The sequence below is a fragment of the Mauremys reevesii genome, linkage group 1 (genome assembly GCF_016161935.1).
Source record: "Mauremys reevesii isolate NIE-2019 linkage group 1, ASM1616193v1, whole genome shotgun sequence".
NCBI classification, from domain to species: Eukaryota; Metazoa; Chordata; order Testudines; family Geoemydidae; genus Mauremys; species Mauremys reevesii.
This window is the reverse complement of record NC_052623.1, coordinates 294,098,337-294,121,504: the sequence shown is the minus strand read 5'-3', so window position 1 is coordinate 294,121,504 and position 23,168 is coordinate 294,098,337. Positions and strand designations below refer to the sequence as shown.

Below are 23,168 nucleotides of genomic sequence, written 5' to 3'. Positions count from 1 at the left end.
TTCAACAGCCCCTGTAAATTGTGCACCTGCCATCTCTGCCTAAAAGCATGGATCCTGCACTGACCTCTAGTCTTGTGATAAGTGTTATGAACAACATGGCTGATCATGCAGTATTTAATGAACTGCAAATCTGAACAGGAATCTGTGGTGTGTGCTCTGCTGTGTGCCATGGACAGAAACAATTCTAGATTACTTTTGGTATTCACAGAGTAGCTGCACATGGTGAAGCATCGCTACTGAGCTCGGGAAGTAAGCACTGAAGTGGTGGTGTTATCAGGGTTTTCAGAACCCAAACCAGTGGTAACTTAACTATTTCACTCCATGCAGTGTCAGGAATAAATCAATGGGAACACAGCAATTCTGATGAAAGATTAATAAAAGTAAGCATGCTCTTATGTAAAATTACAATTTATTAGATTTAAGTACACATAGACATGAGCAAAAGGTTTAGAACATCCCAAATAATTACCTAATCTGAGATAGTATTGAGTAATTTACAACTGGTCTGCAATGGCAGGTTGCTTCTCTGCCGGGGAGTTTGGTATCAGGAAAAAATTTCTCAGGATAGCTTCAGAGAACTGCTCCAAGGTACATTATCTAGTCTTATTATAACTAACTTTTACAGAACACAGCTCATAGTGACCCCTACTGGGTCATCACCTCTCCTAACTTCAGTAAACTACTTCTCAACAAGCATTCCTAACAATCTTAGTCATAATAAACGTCTATATCAAAGGTGCCCAAATCCACTTGTTTTCTTTTAGTCTCAATTTGTTGACTCTTTCTCCCCTTGTCCCATTCTGATTAGCAGAAACTGCAGCTTGTTCAAATTAACCCTGAACTATGTGGAGGTCTATTGTATTAATTCATGGTGGCTGAATGCACACAAGATAGTTGCAATTAGCTTGATCGAATTCTGGGGTACACACCCCTCAAATCTGGGGCAGTAGTGGGATCACATTGTTATGCGGGTATGGTATGACGAGCAGTGGCTGCAGAACTTTCGGATGTGTGAAGCCACCTTCCTGGAACTGTCTGTGGAGTTTGCTCCTGCCCTGCAGTGGAAGGACACCAAAATGAGAGCCTGCCCTCTCAGTGGAAAAGTGCATGGCAATCACCATGTGGAAGCTGGCAACTCCAGACTGTTACCAGTCAGTCACAAATCAGTTTGGAGTCATGAAGTCCACCGTGGGGGTTGTGTTCACGCAAGTTTGCAGAGCCATTAATCGCATCCTGGTACGAAGGACTCTGGGAAATGTACACGAAATAGTGGATGGCTTTGTGGTAATGGGATTCAGTAACTGCAGCAGGGCAATAGAAAGTACACACATCCCAATTTAAGCTTCGAATCATCTTGTGACAGAGTACATCAGTAGAAAGGGATACATCTCTATGGTATTGCAGGCGCTTGTGGATCACCATAGTCATTTCACTGATATCCACATGGGGTGGTCAGGGAAGGTGCATGGCGCATTTATCTTCAGGAACACTGCCCTGTACGGAAACCTGCAGTCAGGGATTTTCTTTCCAGACCGGAAGATTCCAGTGGGGGATGTGGAAATATCCATAGTGGTCCTGGGAGACCCAGGATACCCCTTACTTCCATGGCTCATGAAGCCTTACATCGGAAACCTGGACAGCAGCAAGGAGCACTTCAACAACATGCTGAGCAGGTGCAGAATGACCTTTGAATGTGCGTTTGGTAGTTTAAAGGCTTGCTGGCACCGCCTTTATGGCAGATGTTAGACCTCAATGAAGAAAATCTTCCTGTGCTCATAGCAGCCTGCTGTATGCTGCATAATGTTTGAAGCTAAGGGTGAAAAGTTTCCCCGGAGTGGAGTGTGGAGGCGGATCACCTGGCTACTGATTTTGAGCAGCCAGATACAGGGCTGTTAGAGGTGCTCACTGGAGAGCTATTTGAATTTTGACAATTTGCCTCAGTAATGTCTCTTTTTTGTAAAGCATTCTGCCATGGTTTGTTTACTTGCTGTGTGGAATGAAAATTTTGATGGTTCCTTCCTGACTGTGATTTGTAGTCTGCAAATGTGCCAGTTGCCACTGTGTATTAATTCTAGCAGCAGCCACTGTGTGTAGGAGACAAATAAAGATTGATTTTATTTCCAGAGAGAACCTTTTTATTAAACAGCAATAACAATACACAAAAATGCTTTTTTCATAGGGACGTAATTCTCTTGCTGGAGGCTCTCGTAGCTGTAAGTCCAGCTATCATTGGGTGGAACCTGTCTGAAGGGGTGGAGTGAACAGGGTACTGTGAGGGGCTGGGAAGATGCAAGAGATGTGTGGGTGGAGTTTGGGGAGGGGGGCATGGCAGGCAGTTGTGTATGGGCTGCGTGAGCATGCATGTATTCTGCCTGAGTGCAGTTAGGGACTTCAGTATCTCTTTTGGTCCTTGATCACTTTTATCATTCACTCCTGGCCATCTACTCTTAATTGTCTCTCTTCATATCCTGTGATCATAGATTATTAGGGTTGGAAGGGACCTCAGGTGATCATCTAGTCCACCCCCCTGCTCAAAGCAGGACCAATCTCCAAATGGCCCCCTCAAGGATTGAACTCACAACCCTGGGTTTAGCAGGCCAATGCTCAAACCACTGAGCTATCCCTCCCCCTTGATCTTGATCTCTGGTGTCCAGACAATTGGAGCATCTCTTGAAACATGTTCTTACTCCTCCTGGGTTACTTCCTTATCTGGCGGAGGCACTCTGCTGGTGTGTAGGGGGTTGCCCTCAAGGCCACATCTGCAGAAGCTCAATAAACAGAAGCATGATCGTGAGTAGAGACCTGCAGATTTGCAGGAATCAGCTTTATGTCCATGGATATCCCCATCCGCGGATGCGGACATCTGCGGACCATTTTTGCAGATGCCGGATTGGATACACATACAAAGTTTGTATCTATTTTAGGGCTCTAAATATAGGATTTCAGAGTCAGGGAAGCAGCTGTTTGCAGCTCATAGCCTATGAGGCTACTTCCCCGCCTTCCAGAGCCTATATTCCCTTCCTCCCCACCCCCCAGGAAGAGAAAGGGGAGGTGATAGATCAAGACAGGCAGTGAAATTCCCCATGCTCCTGTTGCCTCAGTTTATGCAGTCAAGCAGTTTAGGAAACCTCTCCCGACTTCATTGCCACATCAGGTCAGTTGGAGATGGAGGCAGCTGCTTCTGCAAAGTAAGTCAGGAATCCATACTGACTTACTTTGCAGAAGCAGCTGCTTCCTTCTCTAACTGACCTGATACAGCACAAATTAAACACTGGCTGGGCAACCGGAGAGTTCTTCCACCTCACTCCTGTGCCCCTCACCTGTGCACACCCCTCTTGGTCCCTAATCCCTGCACCCCCGTGCTGCGCCCACCTGGGGAAACTGACCTGGAGTCTTGGAGTGCCTGCTGTCGTCGCTCCTCTCCTCTGCTCACAGCCCCTGAGGATGGTGCAGAGGATGACCCGCCAAGTCAAGAGGTTCTGGGGCTCAGCCCTGGTAAAAATTAAACATTGCTAGGCAGCCAGAAAGCACTTTCACCCCCCTCCTGTGTTCCTCATCCCTGTACCCCCCTCCTGTGCCAATGTGGGGAAATTTACCTGTCGTTGCTCCTCGCAGCCCCCTAGGAGGATGACTTGCCAAGCCAAGAGGTGCCAGGGTTGCCCACAAGCCCTGCAAAAATTAAGCACTGTAGCCTGTGATAGTATTCCCCTGCATGCTTCCAGAGGGAGAACAGCAGCTGGTGCAAAGAAACTTGGGATTGCTGAGCTGTAAGTGTGATGACTTTATAAATCGCAAGCTAAATGAGAGGGAGACTTCTTTATTTTATAGTTTAGTTTGTGGTTTTGAGCATTATTGACTTGAGAAATTTATTATTTTTAATGTAAAAGGCTATTTGTTTTGATGCCTGTTGTATAATTTCTTATGCCCGTGCACATTTTTAAGCCATATACCTTTTTTTATACAGTACACATGCACTCACACAATGCTCCTCTCAAGAGACACTGTGAGGTAGCGTGCTGGTGCGGATGTGTGTATATAGATTAAAGACAGAGTGCAAATCACAGTTCTGGTACAAGTTGATTCTTGCGGATGCGAATCCACATTTTTGTATTTGCACAGGGCTCTAATTGTGAGTGCACTCGGAGCATTGAATCATAATAAATAAACCTTTTTTTCACTGTCCGTTGGCAAGCACACAGCTCGGCAACTGCCCTAAACATCATGAGTTTGGCCGTGGGAGGGGAGGTGCAGTCTTCCAAGATGGGGCGAAGGGTCTAGGTGGTTTTTGTTAAGGGGATCACTGCAGGTGACTAGGGACAATATTGTAAATTCTGCCACCATTTTCCACAGGCAGGGGTCATTGAAGCCAATATCTCACTCCTGAGGGTAAGAAAGGATGCAAGGGTGCATCTCTTGCATGCGTGCAGCTTCAGACTTGGTTCCTATGCTGTTTACCTGTGTGCCACTTTGGTCCCTTCAAAAGTGATTGCCAGTGGCTGTGGAAAAGTTTCCTACAGCGGGAGGAAGGAACAAAGCAGCTCTGCCAAGGAACCTTCAGCAGAGGATTGGCGAGTACCCATGAAATCTATGTGCATTAACACACTGTTCCTCAGAGTCCTCACTGCATACCTGCAAAGGCGAATGGGAAGTAGATGTAAACACAACTCGTCTTGTACCTTTCTATCCCTTAAGCAACTTCTAGCATATAACAAAGCAAACGAGAGCTCTACCTCATGTAATCGAGCAGTATCCAATCAAAATGAGCACTTATTAGAACTCCCCTCTCCTGCATCGTGCACACCACAGAGTGCTAAGGACTGGCCTGAACCCTCTGGGGTCAAGAAGAGGTCCTGACTTGCCATGATCCCAGACAACCTTGTCACCTGTCCCCTCTCATCCTCCAACTCCATTTCCTCGTCCATCACTTTGTCCTCGGGGTTGAGGCCGCTGGCCACTGTCTCCGGTTCCCCTGAAGTATCCACGGGGCTCATGGAGGTGGGGTCACTGTCAAGGATGGCGTCCAGCTCTTTATAGAAGCGGCAGGTCTTCGATGTAGCACTAGAGCAATGATTTGACTCCCTGGCCTTCTAGTACGCCTTCCTTAGCTCATTGATCTTTGTATGGCAGTGATTCGTGTTCCATTTGTAGCCCTTCTCCAACATGCCATGAGAAATCTTCCTGTATGTATCGAAGTTCCTACAGCTGGAGTGGAGCTATGATTGCACAGCTTCCTCTCCAATAGAACCAACAACTCTGATGTACTCCATGTGGGAGATCGTTTAATGTGTGGAGCTGCCATGGTGAGCTGGAAAGATGCCATGTGAGCTGTCCAGGCTGAGCAAACAGGAAGTGGAATTTCAGAATTTCCTGGTCCTTTTAAGGGTGAGGGGCAGATGCCTGTGTAACTGGCAGCAGAGTTTGAACTGCTGACCAGAGCAGTCAGGATGTTGCACCACCTGGAGGCCATTTATGGCAACATAACCAAGTGCAGTGGGTGCACTGACACTGCATCAATCTAACTTTGGGTACACCCGGATCGGCGGGTAGTGATCAATCTATCGGGGATCGATTTTATTGCGTCTATCGATCGCTCTGCCGTCAACTCCAAAACTCCACTGTAGCAAGAGGCAGAAGCGGAGTCGACGGGGGAGCAGCAGCGGTTGACTCGCTGCTGTCCTCACGGCCAGGTAAATCGACCTAAGATACGCCGACTTCAGCTACGCGAATAGCGTAGCTGAAGTTGAGTATCTGAGGTCGACCCCCCACCCCCAGTGTAGATCTAGCCTTAGCTGCAAAAAGCTCTATGCTGCTTGTCAAGCTGGTATAATTTTGACGGCATAGCAGGAGAGCTAAATCAGCGGTAGGAGCACTGTAGTGTGTACACATCACTATTTTGTTGATGAAAGCTGACTTTTGTTGACAAAATTGTGTAGTTTTAGACACAGCCTTATACACTGCTAGGAAGCTTTCCCTGTTAAGAGGGAGCCTAAGCCACCAATTTCTACAGAATTAAAAAAAAAAATTGTTGCTATTCCCTTGGCTGTGAAGATAACATACTAATGTATACTAATTTAGTCTTGTCTTTCGGAGTGTGCTGACAGACTACTTCAGTGTCTCCTTTGCTTCTAATAACTTTCCTAAGTAGCAGCAGACAGTAGTTCCCCCCCCCCCTTCTTCTGCTTTATGGACAGCAGTGGAACTAGCAAAAATGCCAGTCTCACTCTGTTACTACTTTAAGAAAGTTATAAGCAGCAGCAGAGTCAACTAGGGGAGCTATTAATGGAAAGAAACCATATCTCAGCTTGCAGAGCCTTTTTTATTGGTGGTGATAAACACGGTGGCAGAACTCAACTTGTCTCAGAGCCTCTGGTAAATTTGTTGGGCTCACAGCTAGAAAAATGTATATTTACTTGCAGAATGATCAGATTTGATATGAAGATTATGGAGAATAATTAATCTGGTTCCCCCAGGGCCCTTGTTACAAAGATCGAACCATGCTTTACATTTGGAGAAAACTCTGTATGTGTATACTTTTGAATGTGGACTTCTGAAACAGCATCACAAAGCATTCAGGAGTGCTGGAACCATAATTATTGTGGGGGTGCTGAGAGCCATTGAATCAGACTGCCAACCCTGTGTATGATGATAATCACTTTAAGTTCCAGCACCTGTGAAAGCATTTGATTTTATAATTGGCTTCATACATAGATAAGGTTGTTTTAAAATTTCTACTTGTTCTTAGTGCATCTCTAGTTGGGCAGATTTAAGATTATTTGGGTGATCTTCACTATCTTTTTCTATAAATTTCAAATGTTTGGGTTTCTTTTGAATTTAAACTTAACATGGAATTTCTTGTTTTTTTCCACCTAATATTTGTTTGATAACTATGTTCTTCTGAGGATTTTAACACTCAAGTCTGTGTACTTTCAACCTTAACTCCAGTTTACCAAAGGTGTTTGTGTTTTTTAAACCTTGAAATTAGCTACTGATAAAATTCAGTTTTCATTTTTATCACTTTTTTTAATTTTGTTTAGGATTCCAGTTCAGTTGTAGAGTGGACACAAACCCCTAAAGAAAAATCTCCACGAGGGTTAGACCACCAGAATAATTATGAAGCAGAATGGGACATGGTCAACACTGTCTCATTTAAAAAGAAGCCACGTTCTAATGGAGGTAATTGCAAAAAATAAATTCTGAAATTTTAAATATTTCCTTTGAGATTAACTTAGTTTTGAAGGATCCGTTAGTTATAAAAAATACTCTATAATGTATTCCCTTAGGAAGTGAAATGCTGAGGTGACTTGTGGCTTGAATTACTTTCATTTTCCCAGATGAATTGATCTCTGCACCCACAAAGCTGTCTGCTTCTTCAATTTGATTTCCCCGCTAAATCACTGTAAGGGGGATTGTGTGGTTGAAGCTTATGTCTAGCCAGCATTTTAAGAGCTCATCCTACTGTGTCGTAAAGCATTGCTATACCTGTCTTAATATGCATACGACCTTCACATCTCTCTTAAGCAAGTGTAACTTGAACAAATGTATACAATAGTTAGGAGAGAGAATGAGAAGATTAATGCTGTATTAAGCAGATGCTACATCACTACTGGAACACCAGAGGGAGATTGAGTATACTACTGTGCAGTGAGAGCTTGCACATCAGAAAAAAAGACAAATATCTGGAGAACTGTACTCTATTTCACACCTGACACTCAAGTTTTGGTAAAATAAGAAAATACAGTAAAATTGAAAGAATTAAAGAATTGGGAACCATCAAGTTTGCATAGCGAGAATGTGCACAGTTCCTATGTTTCCCATTATTGTTTTGCTTGTAATTGTGTGATCTTATTACAGTTACATTTGTCGTCCCTCTGTACTCCCCCTCCATATTTTTATATTCATGGTCTTGCCCTATATTAGACCAAGTCCCGTAACTGGGGACTGTAATGGCGCCTACAAATCCCATACTGAGCGTAGACAGAAAGGGGAGGAGAACCTCTCCTGTTTGTAGGCAAATGGCTTGACCACACCCTCACGCAGCTGCAAGAGCTGCCAGTCATGAAGGCAGGCTCCAACAACGTCATCCATAGAGAAAACAAAACCTGCTATAAAGGGGAGAGTACAGAGAAGGAAAGGTAGGCAGAACAGCCTGAGACAGCAAATGGGTAACACCCTTGCACCAGGCTGCCTCCACAAACACAGCCAAGAGGCTGAAACATACTTCTAGATTTAATTAGTTTAATTAGAACTGCCCTGCTCAGGGGCAAACTAAGGAGGGCCACTCAGGGGCAGCAGAGACCCTGCAAAAGACCACAAGGGACCCTTATGTTCATGTGGCATCCCATCAATGATGGTGGTTCTTAGAGTGCATGTCCATGTGTATTTCACTCCAGGTGCACATGAGCCGCGTGTGCTGGATATTGAAGATATTTAGTTAGCAGTGACTGTTCAGTCTATTCATGCACATTGGGTACCACTGTACCTCAAACCAAGGGTATAAAGGACAATGCAGGACTAACCACCATTGCAATTCCTTCTCACTGCCCACGACTGTGATGGAGTGCTCAGTGTCCTGCACTCCTATAGAGTTAGCTCTTATTATTTTATTGCTGCATGTACTGGTTATTTACTGTTAGACGAATGATTTGCCTGTTGATGATTATCATTTTGTAGCTGTTTATAATTTTTGATAGGTTTCAGTTAGCTTTGAGGAATGCCTCAGCCTAAATCACCTAGCTTCAAATATTGCTCTTCTTGCAAGGTAGCATTTCCCTTTAGTCATGGATGCACTCAGTGTTGTCTTTTGTTTATGGGAATCACTCATTCGCTCAAAAAGCAGTGTGTATAAATCCTTTTCAAAAAGGATGTTGAAACCGGGGACCAGACTGAAAATGTATGACTATTCCTTGGGACCAACTAGGGAGCCAGACCAATCAACAGCCCCTAGGGTGACCAGATGTCCCGATTTTATAGGAACAGTCCTGATATTTGGGGTTTAGTGTTATGTAGGTGCTTATTACCCCCAACCCCTGTCCCGATTTTTCATACTTGCTGTCTGGTCACCCTAACACCCCCCACCCCCAGTTCATTGGTCAGCAAGTTCAAAGCATGCCCCTCAAGCTCTGCTCCCAGTAATGCAAGAACGTGGGACAAGATAGGTCTCCTTCTACTAAACAGTCCTGTAGGAAAATGTTGGGGAAAGGGCTGAAGGATATTCACCTCTTTCAATCTAGAGGCAGATCTCTCCATAAATCCTCTAAGGAGAGGTCTAAATTGCCTCCCAAGACTCCATGGCCTGGAATGGATAGTGGTGGATCTCTTGTGGAATGTAGTGTACCACTTGTCTGGTTCCTATATCCAGGGCATCAGTGCCTATTAGGGTGTTGTAACATCAGCACAGGGATGTTATACTGAGGAGCCTGACTCTGTTACTATCAGGAAGGCTGCATATCTCTTTGATTTGGGAGGTTAATACTTCAGTGGTATCAACGTCCTCTCCTGTACTTACCCCAAAGCTGGCCCTACCTTCTACCACCCCTACCTGTGCAGCTTCTCCCTTTGAGTTGGATATATTTTATTCACTCCTAGCATAGTGGAGAAGATTTTCTGACATATTTTCACAGAACTTGCTCTCTAGACTTCCTCTCAGAGAAGTTTTAGTGTGTGAAGTACAGGGCCTCTACAAAAGACCTGCTATATGAAGGGGCAGAGCTGTTTGGCAAGAAAGCAGTATGTTACACTTGCTCAAAAACTCTAAAGCAAGCCTGAAATCATTAGACACATACATACCTCTTGTGTATCGAAAGTTTATCACCTGCAGCAGCGGCAGTGACTGCTCTCATACATAGGCATCGAAGGGCATGTCTATACTACCCGCTGGATTGGCACGCAGCGATTGATCCAGCGGGGGTAGATTTATTGTGTCTAGTCTAGATGCAATAAATCAACCCCCGAGCACTCTCCTGTCGACTCGTGTTCTCCCCCAGGCCGAGAGGCACTGTCAGAGTTGCCAGGGGAGCGTCAGCCATCGACTCTCACCGCAGTGAAGACACCGCGGTGAGTAGCTCTAAGTGTGTCGACTTCAGCTACGTTATTCACATAGCTGAAGTGGTGTAACTTAGATCGATCCCCCCAAGTGTAGACCAGGCCTAAAGAATTAACTTAAGAAGCTGCCTCCTTGCAACAGAGAGCATCATCCCTGTAATCGCTCAACCTCATGCCCTGCTCAATCCTATTCCAGGTTTCTATTCCAAATATTTCCTCATACCCAAGAAGAAGGAAAGTTAGAGACCTGTTCTGGACCTCAGAATGCTCAATACCTTCATTCAGCAAATAAGGATCAGGATGATTACCTTAATATCTGCGTCACCATTGCTAAATATGAAAGATAAGTTTGCAGCTTTCAATCTACAGGATGCTTATTTTCATGTTGCCATATATCCTACACCACAGAAAAGTCCTGTAGTTTGTGGTAGGCCAAAACAGTATCTTACCCTTTGGTTTATCCACAGTTCCAGAAGTATTTACAACGGACATAGCAGTAATGGCTGCTCACTTAAGAAAACAGGCGATATCAGTATTTCCATGCCTAGACAACTGATTGCTCAAGAGAACTCTTACCAAGAACATCAGACCTCCACTCAGACCATTCTCCATCTGTTTCGATCTCTGTCTGCGAGTCAACGCTTGCGCTGTTTCATTCCAATACAATGAATAGAATTTATTGGGGCTGTACTGGACTCCAAAACAGCAAGGGCCTATCTACCTCAAGAACAGGTTTGAGACTATGGCCAGACTTACCACATTACTTTTTAGACAGTGCCTCAGACGTTGGCAAGGACTTTTCTCAGCTTACTAGGCCATATGATCTCTTGCACTTTCATAATATTGCATGCCAGATGGCACCTACGCTGCCTGCAAGGTTGGATGAAGTTTGTTCATATGCTGAGCAAGCACAGTTTGTACCTGCCACTAGTGGTCCCTTGAGGTTCTTGTCTCCCTTAATTGGTGGAAGAACCCACACTGTGCATGCGAGTTTCCTTCTCCCTACCTCTTCCAACAAAGGTGATAGTTACAAATGCATCTCTATTGGGTTGGGAAACCCACACAGAACATCAAATATTCTGGAGCTAAGAGCAGTCCAAAATGCCTGCATTCAGATTATGATGGACAATACAACTGTCATATTTTATATACACATGCAGGGAGTGGCACGTCATCTCCCCTGTGTAGAGAGCAGAGCAGCTGTGGAATTGGTTCATACAATATTGCATTACATTCAGAGAAGTTCATTTACCGGGTCTCAGAACCCATTGACAGACAAGCTGAACAGACACTGTTCAGCAGATCATGAATAGGAGATCACAACTCTTTAATTCAGTCAGTCTTCCAGAAGTGGGGTCACATCTCAGTGAATTTATTTGTGACACACAAGAACAAGAAATGCCCAACTTTCTGTTCCAGATGTGGTCAGAACCTGTAGTGCATGTGTTCCTCATTCTATGGTCTTGTCTTCTGATGTATACATATTCACTAATTCCGTTACTTCCAAGAGTGCTCAGGAAGGCCAGGCAAGATGCAGTCACACTTTCCCTCATAACTTCTGTATTGGTAGCCAAGACAGTTTTGGTTTCTGGAGTTCATATGTTTCTCCAGTAGTCCTCCAATGTTTCTTTTTGCTAGTACGAGATCTCTTATCTAAGGATAGGAGTCAAACTCATCTTCCCAACCTATCCACACTTCATCTCTGTGAATTTTGGATGCATGTCAGAAGTAGAAAGAGCATGCTCTACTGGGATTCAAAATATTCTGATCAACAGCAGAAAATATCTCCACTAGAAAAAAACTGATGCAAAGTGTAGAAGTTTCATCACCTAGTGTAAGCATTGTAGACTTTTGCCTCTTCAGTTGCAAATTCCCACTATCTTAGACTATCTGCTGTCATTAACAACCTTAGGTCTATCACTCAGCTCTCTCAGGGTACATCTTGGTGCCATAAGGGCATACTACCCACTTACATGGGTTTTTGGTGTTTTTCTAACTACCTGTGATCAGATTTCTTAAAGGCTTAGTGAGGATATTCCCGCCTATAAGGGAATGGAATCTTTGGAATCTTCTATATGGGATCTAAATGTAATTTGACAGATCTCCTGAGACCTCCATTCAAACCTGTGGTTTCATGCTCTCTCTTGCACTTGTCTATGAAGACTTCCTTCCTTATAACTATCACATCAGTAAAGAGAGTGGGAGAAATAGAGGCCCTTATGACTGATACCCCTGCCCCCACAGTTTTTTTAATTTGGTACGGTATCCCTTAGACATGTCCAAAGTTCATGAGTTTCCTTTAAATCAGGTCATTCATTTACCCATATTTTTTCCAAAGCCCTGTTTGTAAAGATGCTGAAGTGAGATTATAGACTCTGGATATTTGAAGGGTCCTTGTCTTTTACCTTCAGAGGACAGAACCCTTTAGATCTTCACCAAGATTCTGTTAGCTTTCATCCTTTCAGCAAAGGAAACAATCGTATTTCTACTCAGAAGCTGTTAAGGTGGGTTTCAGGGCATCATGAATTGACTAATTAGGTCTACTGAGTATTGTCAGGGCCCATTCCTCTAGGACATAGGTGGCATCAGCTGCTACTTTTTGGGGGAAAAAAAACAACAACCCCATAATTAATATTTGTAAAACTTCCACCTGCGGTTCCATACATACCTTAGTAACCACTATACTGTAAAGAAGGATCTAAAGCAGGCATTTCTTTTGGTAGAGCATTCCTTCGATCTCTTTTTAGATAAGACACTGAGCATCCAACACCTTAATTTAGATCTCTGCTTGGGAGTGATCTAGAATGGAATGCACATATGGAGAAGCATCTGAAGAAGAAACATTACTTACCTGTGCAATAACTGGAGTTCGAGATGTTTTCATATGTATATTCCATAGCCAACCCTCCTTCCCCTCTGCTTTGGAGTCATCCTATACTTTCAGGCTCCAAGATGGCAAAGAAACTGGAGTGGCAGTTAGTTCTGCACTGCCCTGTATACCCTGGGTATGAGGCATATTACTCAGCATGCATGAGCACAACAAATGGACACTGCTAGCTAAAATCTCCTATCTCAAGCACATGGGGTGCAGGCGTACTATAAGTTGTACAGACATTTGTCTCAGTTCATGAATTCTGGTTGATATTGTGAAGGTGTATTATGAAAACCTGCTGTATCATGAGTGCCTATGTGTATAGGGATCAGCTATTGCTGACAGGTCTTGTAACAGGTACACACTAGACGGGGACAATGGGAAATACTCAAGGTTAACAATGGTATTTAGACTCACAAAGATTATTCTGAAAAGCAGTTGCATCCTTAGAAAAATGGTTTTAGCATAACCCTTCTGAAGGGGCCTGGGGAAGGTAAGAGCAGTGCAAAGTTACCAGGAGCAGAAGCGAGGCAGCCCAGGGGACCAGGAGGAGTTGAAATCAGGGAATTCACAAGAACAATGAGCCTGACAGGAAAAGGAAATGTGGGGTACGAGAGAGCAGGGCCACAAGCTGGGAAAGGGGCTCCATGAGGGAGAGATGACTCACCATGTAACAGTTTGCGTGAGGCAGGGGACACCTTGCCTACTTTCCTGGACCTAGATGGTTGCCCAAGTAGGACTCACTAGCTCGCCTTCCCTTGTGAAGGACTCCTTATGTTTAAGATGTTTGTTGTTTTGTATGATTTGTACTCTCCTGTGCTCTGTATGATTAAGTAAAAGTATTGATGTGTTATGTGCTTCACAACTGCTTGTGTGCCCCTGAGAGATTGAACTGGTAAAGCAAAAGCTTCACACGTCTGTGGTGGAATTCTGGGACAAGGTGTGCTTAAGTAACTTGAGTATCTTGAGGGTCAGTGCTGATCCTGGGGGCCTAGGGCAGGTGGGCTGAGGAGCTCCATTTCTGAGAAGTGGTAGCTAGCAGACTGAGAGTCAGTGCCCAGGAAATGTGCCAGAGAGGCCAAGCGAGGAGCCAGTGCTTTAACCAGCTGAGGCTGCAGGAGTGTGAAACACCATAGTAATCCAGTGCAGGAGAAGCATGGATTCCCCTCACAACAGTCCTAGTAGGTGGCCAGGAGGAGGTACTTTGGTAGGATTTGTGACACGTACCTAGAGTGGAATACACATACAGACACCACATCTCAAAGAACTTCAGTTACTTTACAAGTGAATAACTTTTCTTTCTGACTGAGGTGAGGGGTCTACTCACATGTGTATGATTGCAGCATCAGGGCTTTAGATAGTGATCCGTTTGAGGCAAGGATTCTGCCTACCCATGTGTTTGGGGCTCTGTTGTGCTAGGCACTGTACAATCTGATTGGAGCCATTAGGTGGATCATGGGACATGGCACTTGTAGCTGGGATTTCATTCAGCCACTGAATTTACAGATGCTAGACAAACTGGGTAGAAAATAAGCAGGAAAGTGAAGTCTGATAGCTATATTAAATGTTTAGAAACCTCTGGGATGTGGACAGATATAGTGTGAACTGAAGAATGCTGCAGTGCACACTCCATTCCCAGAGCTAGTGTTACATTTCTGAAAAGTTGGCAGTATTGATATGGGGTATATGCGGTGGCGGATTTAGAGTTAGTGGGGCTCTGTGTGCAGCTTCATTTCCCTCCCCCTGCCCCGTTTTTCATTCTTTTTTTTCTTCCTCCTCCTCCTCCTATATTATAAGTAATGGGAAGTAAGTGAAAATAAAGTGAGGTACCTTGATTGGGATGCAGGAGGGGGTGAGGAGTGTGGGCTCTGGGAGGGAGTTTGGATGCTGGGTGTCGGCTCTGGGATGGGACAGAGGGTTGGGGGGTGAGGGGTTGGGCTCTGGGAGGAAGTTTGGGTGCAGGCTCTGGGCTGGGGCAGGGGTGCAGGAGAGGGCCGGGGGGGCAGCGCTTACCCCGGGTGGCACGGCTCCCAAAGCGACCAGCACACACACCCCTCTGGCGGTGGCTTCTAGGCTGCTGGCACGTCTCTGTGCACCCCTTGAGGGGAGGGAGGGCAGCGGGTCTTGGGCAGCACGTGGAGCCCCCTCTCCCCACCAGGGGTGCACAGAGATGTGCCAGCAACCGGCAGCTTCTTGGAGCAGCGTGCAGGCAACCTGTCTGCCTCATCCCTGCTGTGCCGCCGGCCAGGACTTGGGGGCAGGTTGTCAGATGAGATTTGTCCTGCATTTTGGGGGCCTCCCCTGTTGTTGGGGGCCTTGTGCCACTGCACAGTTTTTCATGGTAAATCCTCTCCTGGGTACATGTTGATGCTAATAGTGGAAACCAAACTGTAATTGTCACAATTTTGTCTTTAAAGATGCTACACCTCATGCGAATGGAGAAAGCAAGTGGTCATTCCAGTTCAGTTTGACAGATCTGAAGTCAATCAAACAAAACAAGGAAGGCATGGGATGGTCTTATTTGGTATTCTGTCTAAAGGATGATGTCATCCTCCCAGCTCTTCACTTCCATCATGGTGATAGCAAATTATTGATTGTGTCCCTTGAAAAATATGTGGTGTTGTGTGAGTAAGTATCAAACAGTTCTTAATTATGTTAATATATAATATAAATGTAAATAATGGCAAGTGTAAATTCTAGTAATAAATTTGCCAGTATGAAAGTAGGTTCTGAAAATTTAACACTGACAACTTAATAAAATCCCTTCCCTTTAATCTTATTTCTCACTACTTTAATAATTTCTCATTTCTAACAATTGATTTAATAGTTCATGTTTTCATTTCAGATGTTTTTTTGATATATTTAAACAAGCTTCATCAATCTACTGAAAATCAAAACAACCTCTGCAGAAAGCTATAATGTTTCATGGTATTAGCACCCTCTAGTGGGTACAGAATGGGAATAAGGAGACTTGTGTTCTATTGCTCACTTCACTATTGTCAGAGTTTGTGACTGTCAGTTTATTCTCCCTTCCAGTTTCCTCATCTAAAAATGGGGGTGATAATAGTCAACCTATGTAAATCACTTTGGATCGTCAGCTTTCTTCTCCAGACCTGAAAATCTCTGAAGCTCAAAAGCTTGTCCCTTCCACCAACATAAGTTGGTACAAGAAAAGATGTTATCTCACCCACTTTGTGTGTCTCGTATATAAGCAAAATCATTATTGATGAGTCCTAGTGTAGGTGTCATTGTTAGGATAAATGAGTCTAGAAGTTAAACTTTGTTTAAAAAAAAAAAAAAAGCACCACCCTGTCATCCAAATCTATATATAAATGTTTCCTCCAAAGTGGTCTTCAGAACTCCATTTACTGCTGATTATTTTTAACAACTTCACATTCTCTTCTTAAGGATTTGAAGGAAAAAAAAACTGGCCAAGAAACCTGACCATGGATCCTTCCAGTTTCTGATAAAGTTGTTCCTGTTATGGAGCATTATCTGCTCCTGCTGACCCAGAAATGAGGGACTAAATACAAATCTTGAACCCTGATACCCTCCTAATAGCATATGACATCACTATTAGACTAGCTTTATGTACAGAACCAGAGGGGCTGGTTTTCTCACTGGGGTTCTGCCTTGCAGGAACATCTTTTGTGTTGGCCTCTGGCTAGTAGAATTTGTTTTCTGATCAGATGCATAGCTTATGTTTCATAATACCTCCCACTGTATTGAGCTCCAGAAGTTGTTGTTTGGTGTCTTTTTTAATTACTATTTGTATTGTGGTAGCCCATAGGAGCCCCAGTCATGGACCAGGACCCCATTGTTCTAGGCACCCTATACAAACATGTAAAGACTGTGTCCCCAAAGACCTTAGAATCTAAGGATATGTCTACACTACGAAATTGGGTCGAATTTATAGAAGTTGGTTTTTCAGAAATCATTTTTATACAGTCGATTGTGTGTGTCCCCACAAAAAGTGCTCTAAGTGCATTAAGTTGGCAGACTGTGTCCACAGTACCAAGGCTAGCATCGACTTCTGGAGTGTTGCGCTGTGGGTAGCTATCTCTCAGTTCCCACAGTCTCCACTGCCCATTGGAATTCTGGGTTGAAATTCCAATGCCTGATGGGGCTAAAATAGTGTTGAGTGATTCTGGGTACATGTCGTCAGCCCCCCCCCCCCCCCCCCCGAAAGCAACGGCAGACAATCGTTTCGTGCCTTTTTTCCTGGGTTACCTGTGCAGACGCCATACCATGACAAGCATGGAGCCTGCACAGCTGACCGTCACCGTCTCCTGGGTGCTGGTAGACGGACTGCATTGCTGCACAGCAGCAGCTCATTGCCTTTTGGCAGCAGACGGAGTGTTACGACTGGTAGCCGTCGTCGTCGTATTCCTGGGTGCTCTTTTAACTGACCTTGGCGAGGTCAGTTGGGGCGCCTGGGCAGCCATGGGAGTGACTCAGCCAGGTCATTCCTATCTTCTGCCAAGCACCCAGGAGATGACGATGGCTAGCAGTCATAATGCAGCATCTTCTGCCGAGCACCCAGGAGATGACAATGGCTAGCAGTCAAACTGCACCATCTGCTGCCACCCTAAAGATGTAAAAGATAGATGGAGTGGATCAAAACAAGAAATAGACCCAATTTGTTTTGTATTCATTTGCTTCCTCCCTCTCTCCCTCCCTCCGTGAAATCAACGACCTGCTAAACCCAAGGTTTTGAGTTCGATCCTTGAGGGGGCCATTCTGTGTGTCAGTTGTTTGTGTTTCTCCTTGATGCAAAGCCATCCCCTTTGTGGACTTTAATTCCCTGTAAGCTGAGTCGTCAGTCGCCCCTCCCTCCATCAGAGCAGACAATCGTTTCGCACCTTTTTTCAGCCCAGACGCCATAGCACTGGGATCATGGAGCCCGCTGAGATCACTGCGGCAATTATGAGCACTGTAAACAACATGCGCATTATCCTGGAGTATATGCGGAACCAGAACCTGCCAAAGCAAAACCAGGCAAGGAGGCGCCGGCAGCGCAGTGACGAGAGTGATGAGAACATAGACATGGGCATAGACTTCTCGCAAAGTATGGGCCCCGGCAATGTGCACATCATGGTGTTAATGGGAGAGGTTCATGCTGTGGAACGCCACTTCTGGGCCTGGGAAACAAGCACAGACTGGTGGGACCATATAGTGTTGCAGGTCTGGGATGATTCCCAGTGGCTGTGAAACTTTCGCATGCGTAAGGGCACTTTCGTGGAACTTTGTGATTTGCTTTCCCCTGCCCTGAAACGCCAGAATACCAAGATGAGAGCAGCCCTCACAGTTGAGAAGAGAGTGGCGATAGCCCTGTGGAAGCTTGCAACACCAGACAGCTACCGGTCAATCGGGCATCAATTTGGAGTGGGCAAATCTGCTGTGGGAGCTGCTGTGATCCAAGTAGCCAACGCAGACAAAGAGCTGCTGATATCAAGGCTAGTGACTCTGGCAAATGTGCAGGTCATAGTGAATGGCTTTACTGCAATGGGATTCCCTAACTGTGGTGGGGCGATAGACGGAATCCATATCCCTATCTTGGCACCGGAGCACCAAGCTAGTGAGTACATAAACCGCAAGGGGTACTTTTCAATGGTGCTGCAAGCACTGGTGGATCACAAGGGACGTTTCACCAACATCAACGTGGGATGCCCGGGAAAGGTACATGACGCTTGGGTCTTCAGGAACTCTGGTCTGTTTCAAAAGCTGTAGGAAGGGACTTTCTTCCCATGCCAGAAAATAACTGTTGGGGATGTTGAAATGGCTATAGTTATCCTTGGGGACCCAGCCTACCCCTTAATGCCATGGCTCATGAAGCCATACACAGGCAGCCTGGACAGTAGTCAGGAGCTGTTGAACTGTAGGCTGAGCAAGTGCAGAATGGTGGTAGAATGTGCATTTGGACATTTAAAAGCATGCTGGCGCAGTTTACTGACTCGGATAGACCTCAGCGAAACCAATATTCCCATTGTTATTACTGCTTGTTGTGCGCGCCACAATATCCTATGAGAGTAAGGGGGAGATGTTTATGGTGGAGTGGGAGGTTGAGGCAAATCGCCTGGCCGCTGATTACGTGCAGCCAGACACCAGGGCGGTTAGAAGAGTACAGGAGGGTGCGGTGCGCATCAGAGAAGCTTTGAAAACCAGTTTCATGACTGGCCAGGCTATGGTGTGAAAGTTCTTTGTTTCTCCTTGATGACCCCTCCCCCCCAGTTCACTCTACTTCCCTGTAAGCTAACCACCCTCCCCTCCCCTCTTCAATCACCGCTTGCAGAGGCAATAAAGTCACTGTTGCTTCACATTCATGCATTCTTTATTAATTCATCACACAAATAGGGAGAAAACTGCCAAGGTAGCCCGGAAGGGGTGGTGGAGGAGGGAAGCACCCGGTGGGGTGGGGTGGTGGATCGGGGGAGGAGGGAAGGACAAGGACACACTGCACTTAAAAACTTTAAAACTTATTGAAGGCCAGCCTTCTGTTGCTTGGGCAATCTCTGGGGTGGAGTGGCTGGGTGGCCGGAGGCCCCCCCACTGCGTTCTTGGGCATCTGGATGAGGAGGATATGGAACTTGGGGAGAAGGGCTGTTAGTTACACAGGGGCTGTAGTGGTGGTCTGTGCTCCTGCTGCCTTTTCTGCAGCTCAACCATACGCTGGAGCATACGAGTTTGATCTTCCAGCAGCCTGAGCATCGACTCTTGCCTTCTGTCAGCAAGCTGACGCCACCTATCATCTTCAGCCCGCTGCTTACTCTCTTCAGCCTGCCACCTCTCCTCACGTTCATATTGTGCTTTCCTGCACTCTGACATTGTCTGCCTCCACCCATTCTGCTGTGCTCTGTCAGTGTGGGAGGACAGCAGGAGCTCAGAGAACATTTCATCCCACGTGTGTTGTTTTTTTTTTTTTTTGCCTTCTAATCTTCACTAGCCTCTGCGAAGGAGAAACCTTTGCAGCTGGTGGAGGAAAAGGGAGAGTGGTAGTTAAAAAGACACATTTTATAGAACAATGGGTACACTCTTTCACGTTAAACCTTGCTGTTCACATTACACAGCACATATGCTTTTGTTACAAGGTCGCATTTTGCCTCTTGTATTGAGGGCCTGCCCGTTTGGTGTGAGAGATCACTCACGCTTCACCCCTCCCCCCCCCACCACATGGCTAACAGCGGGGATCATTTCTGTTCAGCCACAGCCGAGCAGGAATGGGCACTTCTGAATGTCCTATTAATAAAAGCACCCTATTTCAACCAGGTGACCATGAATGATATCACTCTCCTGAGGATAACAGTGAGATAAAGAACGGATGTTGTTTGAATGCCAGCAAATGCCGGGACCATACGCTGCCATGCTTTGTTATGCAATGATTCCAGACAACGTGCTACTGTGAGCAATTTCCATACCTCCTGTTCGGTCCATGCTGGAGCTCTTTTGCAATCCTGGGACTCCATCATGGTCCCATCTGCTGATGAGATCTGCACTCACCTGCCACGCTGGCCAAACAGGAAATGAGATTCAAAAGTTTGCGGGCCTTTTCCTGTCTACCTGGCCAGTGCATCTGAGTTGAGAGCACTGTCCAGAGTGGTCACAATGGAGCACTCTGGGATAGCTCCCAGAGGCCAATACCGTCGAATTGCGTCCACACTACCCCAAATTTGACCCGGCAAGGCCAATTTCAGCACTAATCCCCTCGTCGGAAGTGGAGTAAAGAAATCAATTTAAAGAGCCCTTTAAGTCGGGGAAAAAAGGGCTTCATCCTGTGGACGGGTCCAGGCTTAAATCGAGGTAATGCTGCTAAATTCGACCTAAAATCGTAGTGTAGACAAGGCCTAAATATGACACACCAGCTGTCTAACCATTATCAAGTTTTTTTGTAAGCATCATGGCAAAGAACGGATTAGAAGGGCGATAATGAGATTGCTTTGTAGATTTTTATGGGGAGCTCTTCCTCCAATGTGAGAAAAGCAGTATGGGAGAAAACATGAAGGTATTTAGAAAATAAAGCAAGTGGCTGATGAAGGATGGCAACAAAGGCAGAACAGAGGGGCAAGTCAGCATCCCAGTAGTGTATGAGAGATAACGGTTAGGGTGGGTATAAGTTATGAACGATCTTGAAAATTAGGACAAGTAGTTGGTTCTTGTGATGAAAGACAGTAGATGGGATCAAAGCTATGAGCCAAGAAAATGATCTTTAGAGCAGTATTTTGATCTTTCTCTACTTGTTTATCTCTTCCCTGTTTGTTCTTCTATCCTTGCTCTCCACGGGTACAGAGATTTGGTGGTAGAAATCTTCCATTCCAGTCTGTGGAGGGGTTAGGTGGGTGGCATGTGAATCCCCCCTTTTGGGGAGGCTAGCCCCCTGGCCTCACCCCTTCTGCCTGAGCCCCTGTCCCGTCCGCCAGAGCCCCACCCCCCCCCCCCCCGCCCCCCTGCCCCTCCGTGGACAGAGCAGCCCTGGCCAAGCTAGCCCAGGCCACTGGCCTGACCCCTGAGCCGGCCCAGGCTGCTGGCCAGTCAAGCCCTGAGCTCCCGGTCACCAGCCTGAGCTGAGGCCCTGACGGCTTAGGGGGATAGGTGGAGCAAGGACAGGGCCTTGGGGCGGAGCTAGGGTTGCCAGCCCTCCTGATTTCGCAGAGAGTCTCCAGGAAACAGGCCCTATTTCCTGGAGGCTACTGAAGCCTAGCCAGGAGATTTTCTATACTGCTCTGCGAGGTAGAAGCAGGGAAATGCAGTTTTACTTGAGACTTCCATTTGTCCCAACAATTTTTCTTAGTACAAATCTGATGGTTTTATATTAGGCCACAACATACCACCTTATCGAAAAAGGAAATAGTGATTATGAAATTTTGTAATAAATATTTTGACCAGTTCACTGTGTGACAAGCTTCACAGTGTTAATGTAGTTACTGTAGACAGTTGTCATTTCTAACTGAAAAATATCCTTTCGCTATGCAACCCCCCCTCTAATTTGAAAAGCTGTCTAATGCTTTGTATTTTCTTACAGATCTATCTAGTGTTTAAAATATGTAAAATATGTTTTGGGGATTAGAGCGAGTGCTTCATGTTCACGTACTTTAAGAGACTCGAAGCGTGTTAGCTGTATTTGTGAGTTAATTCTCTTTTTTTAAAACAATATTCCAAATGTTTTCTAGAAATAACATTAAGGTAGCAACACATGTAATTTATTTTTCTTGTTACATTAGAAAAGTAATTTATAGCAAATAGCAAGATAAATTGTGAATCTGTAAATACAGTAATTGTAATCACTTTAGTTTGTTAGCACAAAAGTTTTATGCTTTTTTTTCTTTTTTGTAGCTGAGTATAAATCTGATGCATTTGGAGAATAAGCCAATTTATCCTTGTCACCACCTATCCCATTTAGCCCATATTTTAGTTTGTACTACTTCCTTTCCAGCATGATCTGTTGTTGCATTACTGTAGCCCAAAGATGAATGTATGGTCTCTTATTTTCTTGACAGCTCTCCTTTGAAGTGGCACTCTTTTGACAGTAAAGTCAATACCTTCTCACAACATTCATTCAGTATTATACTTGAGACGTTAAGTGTGCTCTGAACCAAAACAAACATCCTTCTTTGTTTGCCTATAAACATGATAATAGCAGTATCACAAAAAGAAATAAGACAGGATTATTAGTACTTGTTTAAAAGGTTTGCTGGTATAGATACACTGACAAACCCTCCTAGTGTAGACATAGTTCGTAAGTCCTTTTGCTGGGATATGTTATAACCTGTTCCCCAAGTGAAGTAAGCTATATCGGCAAAAGGATATTTTTGCTGGTATAACTGCATATACATTAGGGCTTTTGCCTGCATAATTATGTCAGCAAAAAAACATACCCCTAAGCAACTTAGCTATACTAGCAAAACTTTTAAGTGTAGACCAAGCCCAAATATATAACCGTTGCTTAAAGTATACTTCTGCCAAAGACTGACTGCATGAAGCTGGGAGTGGATGACGGGGGATGGATCACTCAGTAAATTGCCCTGTTCTTTGCATTCCCTCTGAAGCACCTGGCATTTCCTGCTGTCAGAAGACAAGAGACTGGGCTAGATGGGCCATTGGTCTGACCCAGCATGGCGGTTCTTAAATGATTACATTTTTATTGTTGCATCATTATAGATGTTTCCTTGTCCTCCCCATCATTTGCTCCTCAGCTTGTTACTGTGCATAGTATGTTGATATAAAAACACTAAAAGTGCTTTCTAAAGATTTTTTTGAGTAA

General features: G+C 45.0%; 1 protein-coding gene across 5 annotated transcripts in view; it reads left to right on the top strand.

Annotated features, from left to right (window-relative positions):
• TBC1D15 (TBC1 domain family member 15) overlaps nucleotides 1-23,168 on the top strand; it is a 113,057-nt gene that overhangs the window by 51,949 nt on the left and 37,940 nt on the right. For all 5 annotated transcript variants that reach the window (XM_039499803.1, XM_039499798.1, XM_039499811.1 and 2 more), the window contains 2 exons: nucleotides 7,035-7,173; nucleotides 15,331-15,541. In XM_039499803.1, the coding sequence (XP_039355737.1) occupies nucleotides 7,035-7,173; nucleotides 15,331-15,541 (350 nt within the window). The remainder of the gene's footprint in view (nucleotides 1-7,034; nucleotides 7,174-15,330; nucleotides 15,542-23,168) is intronic.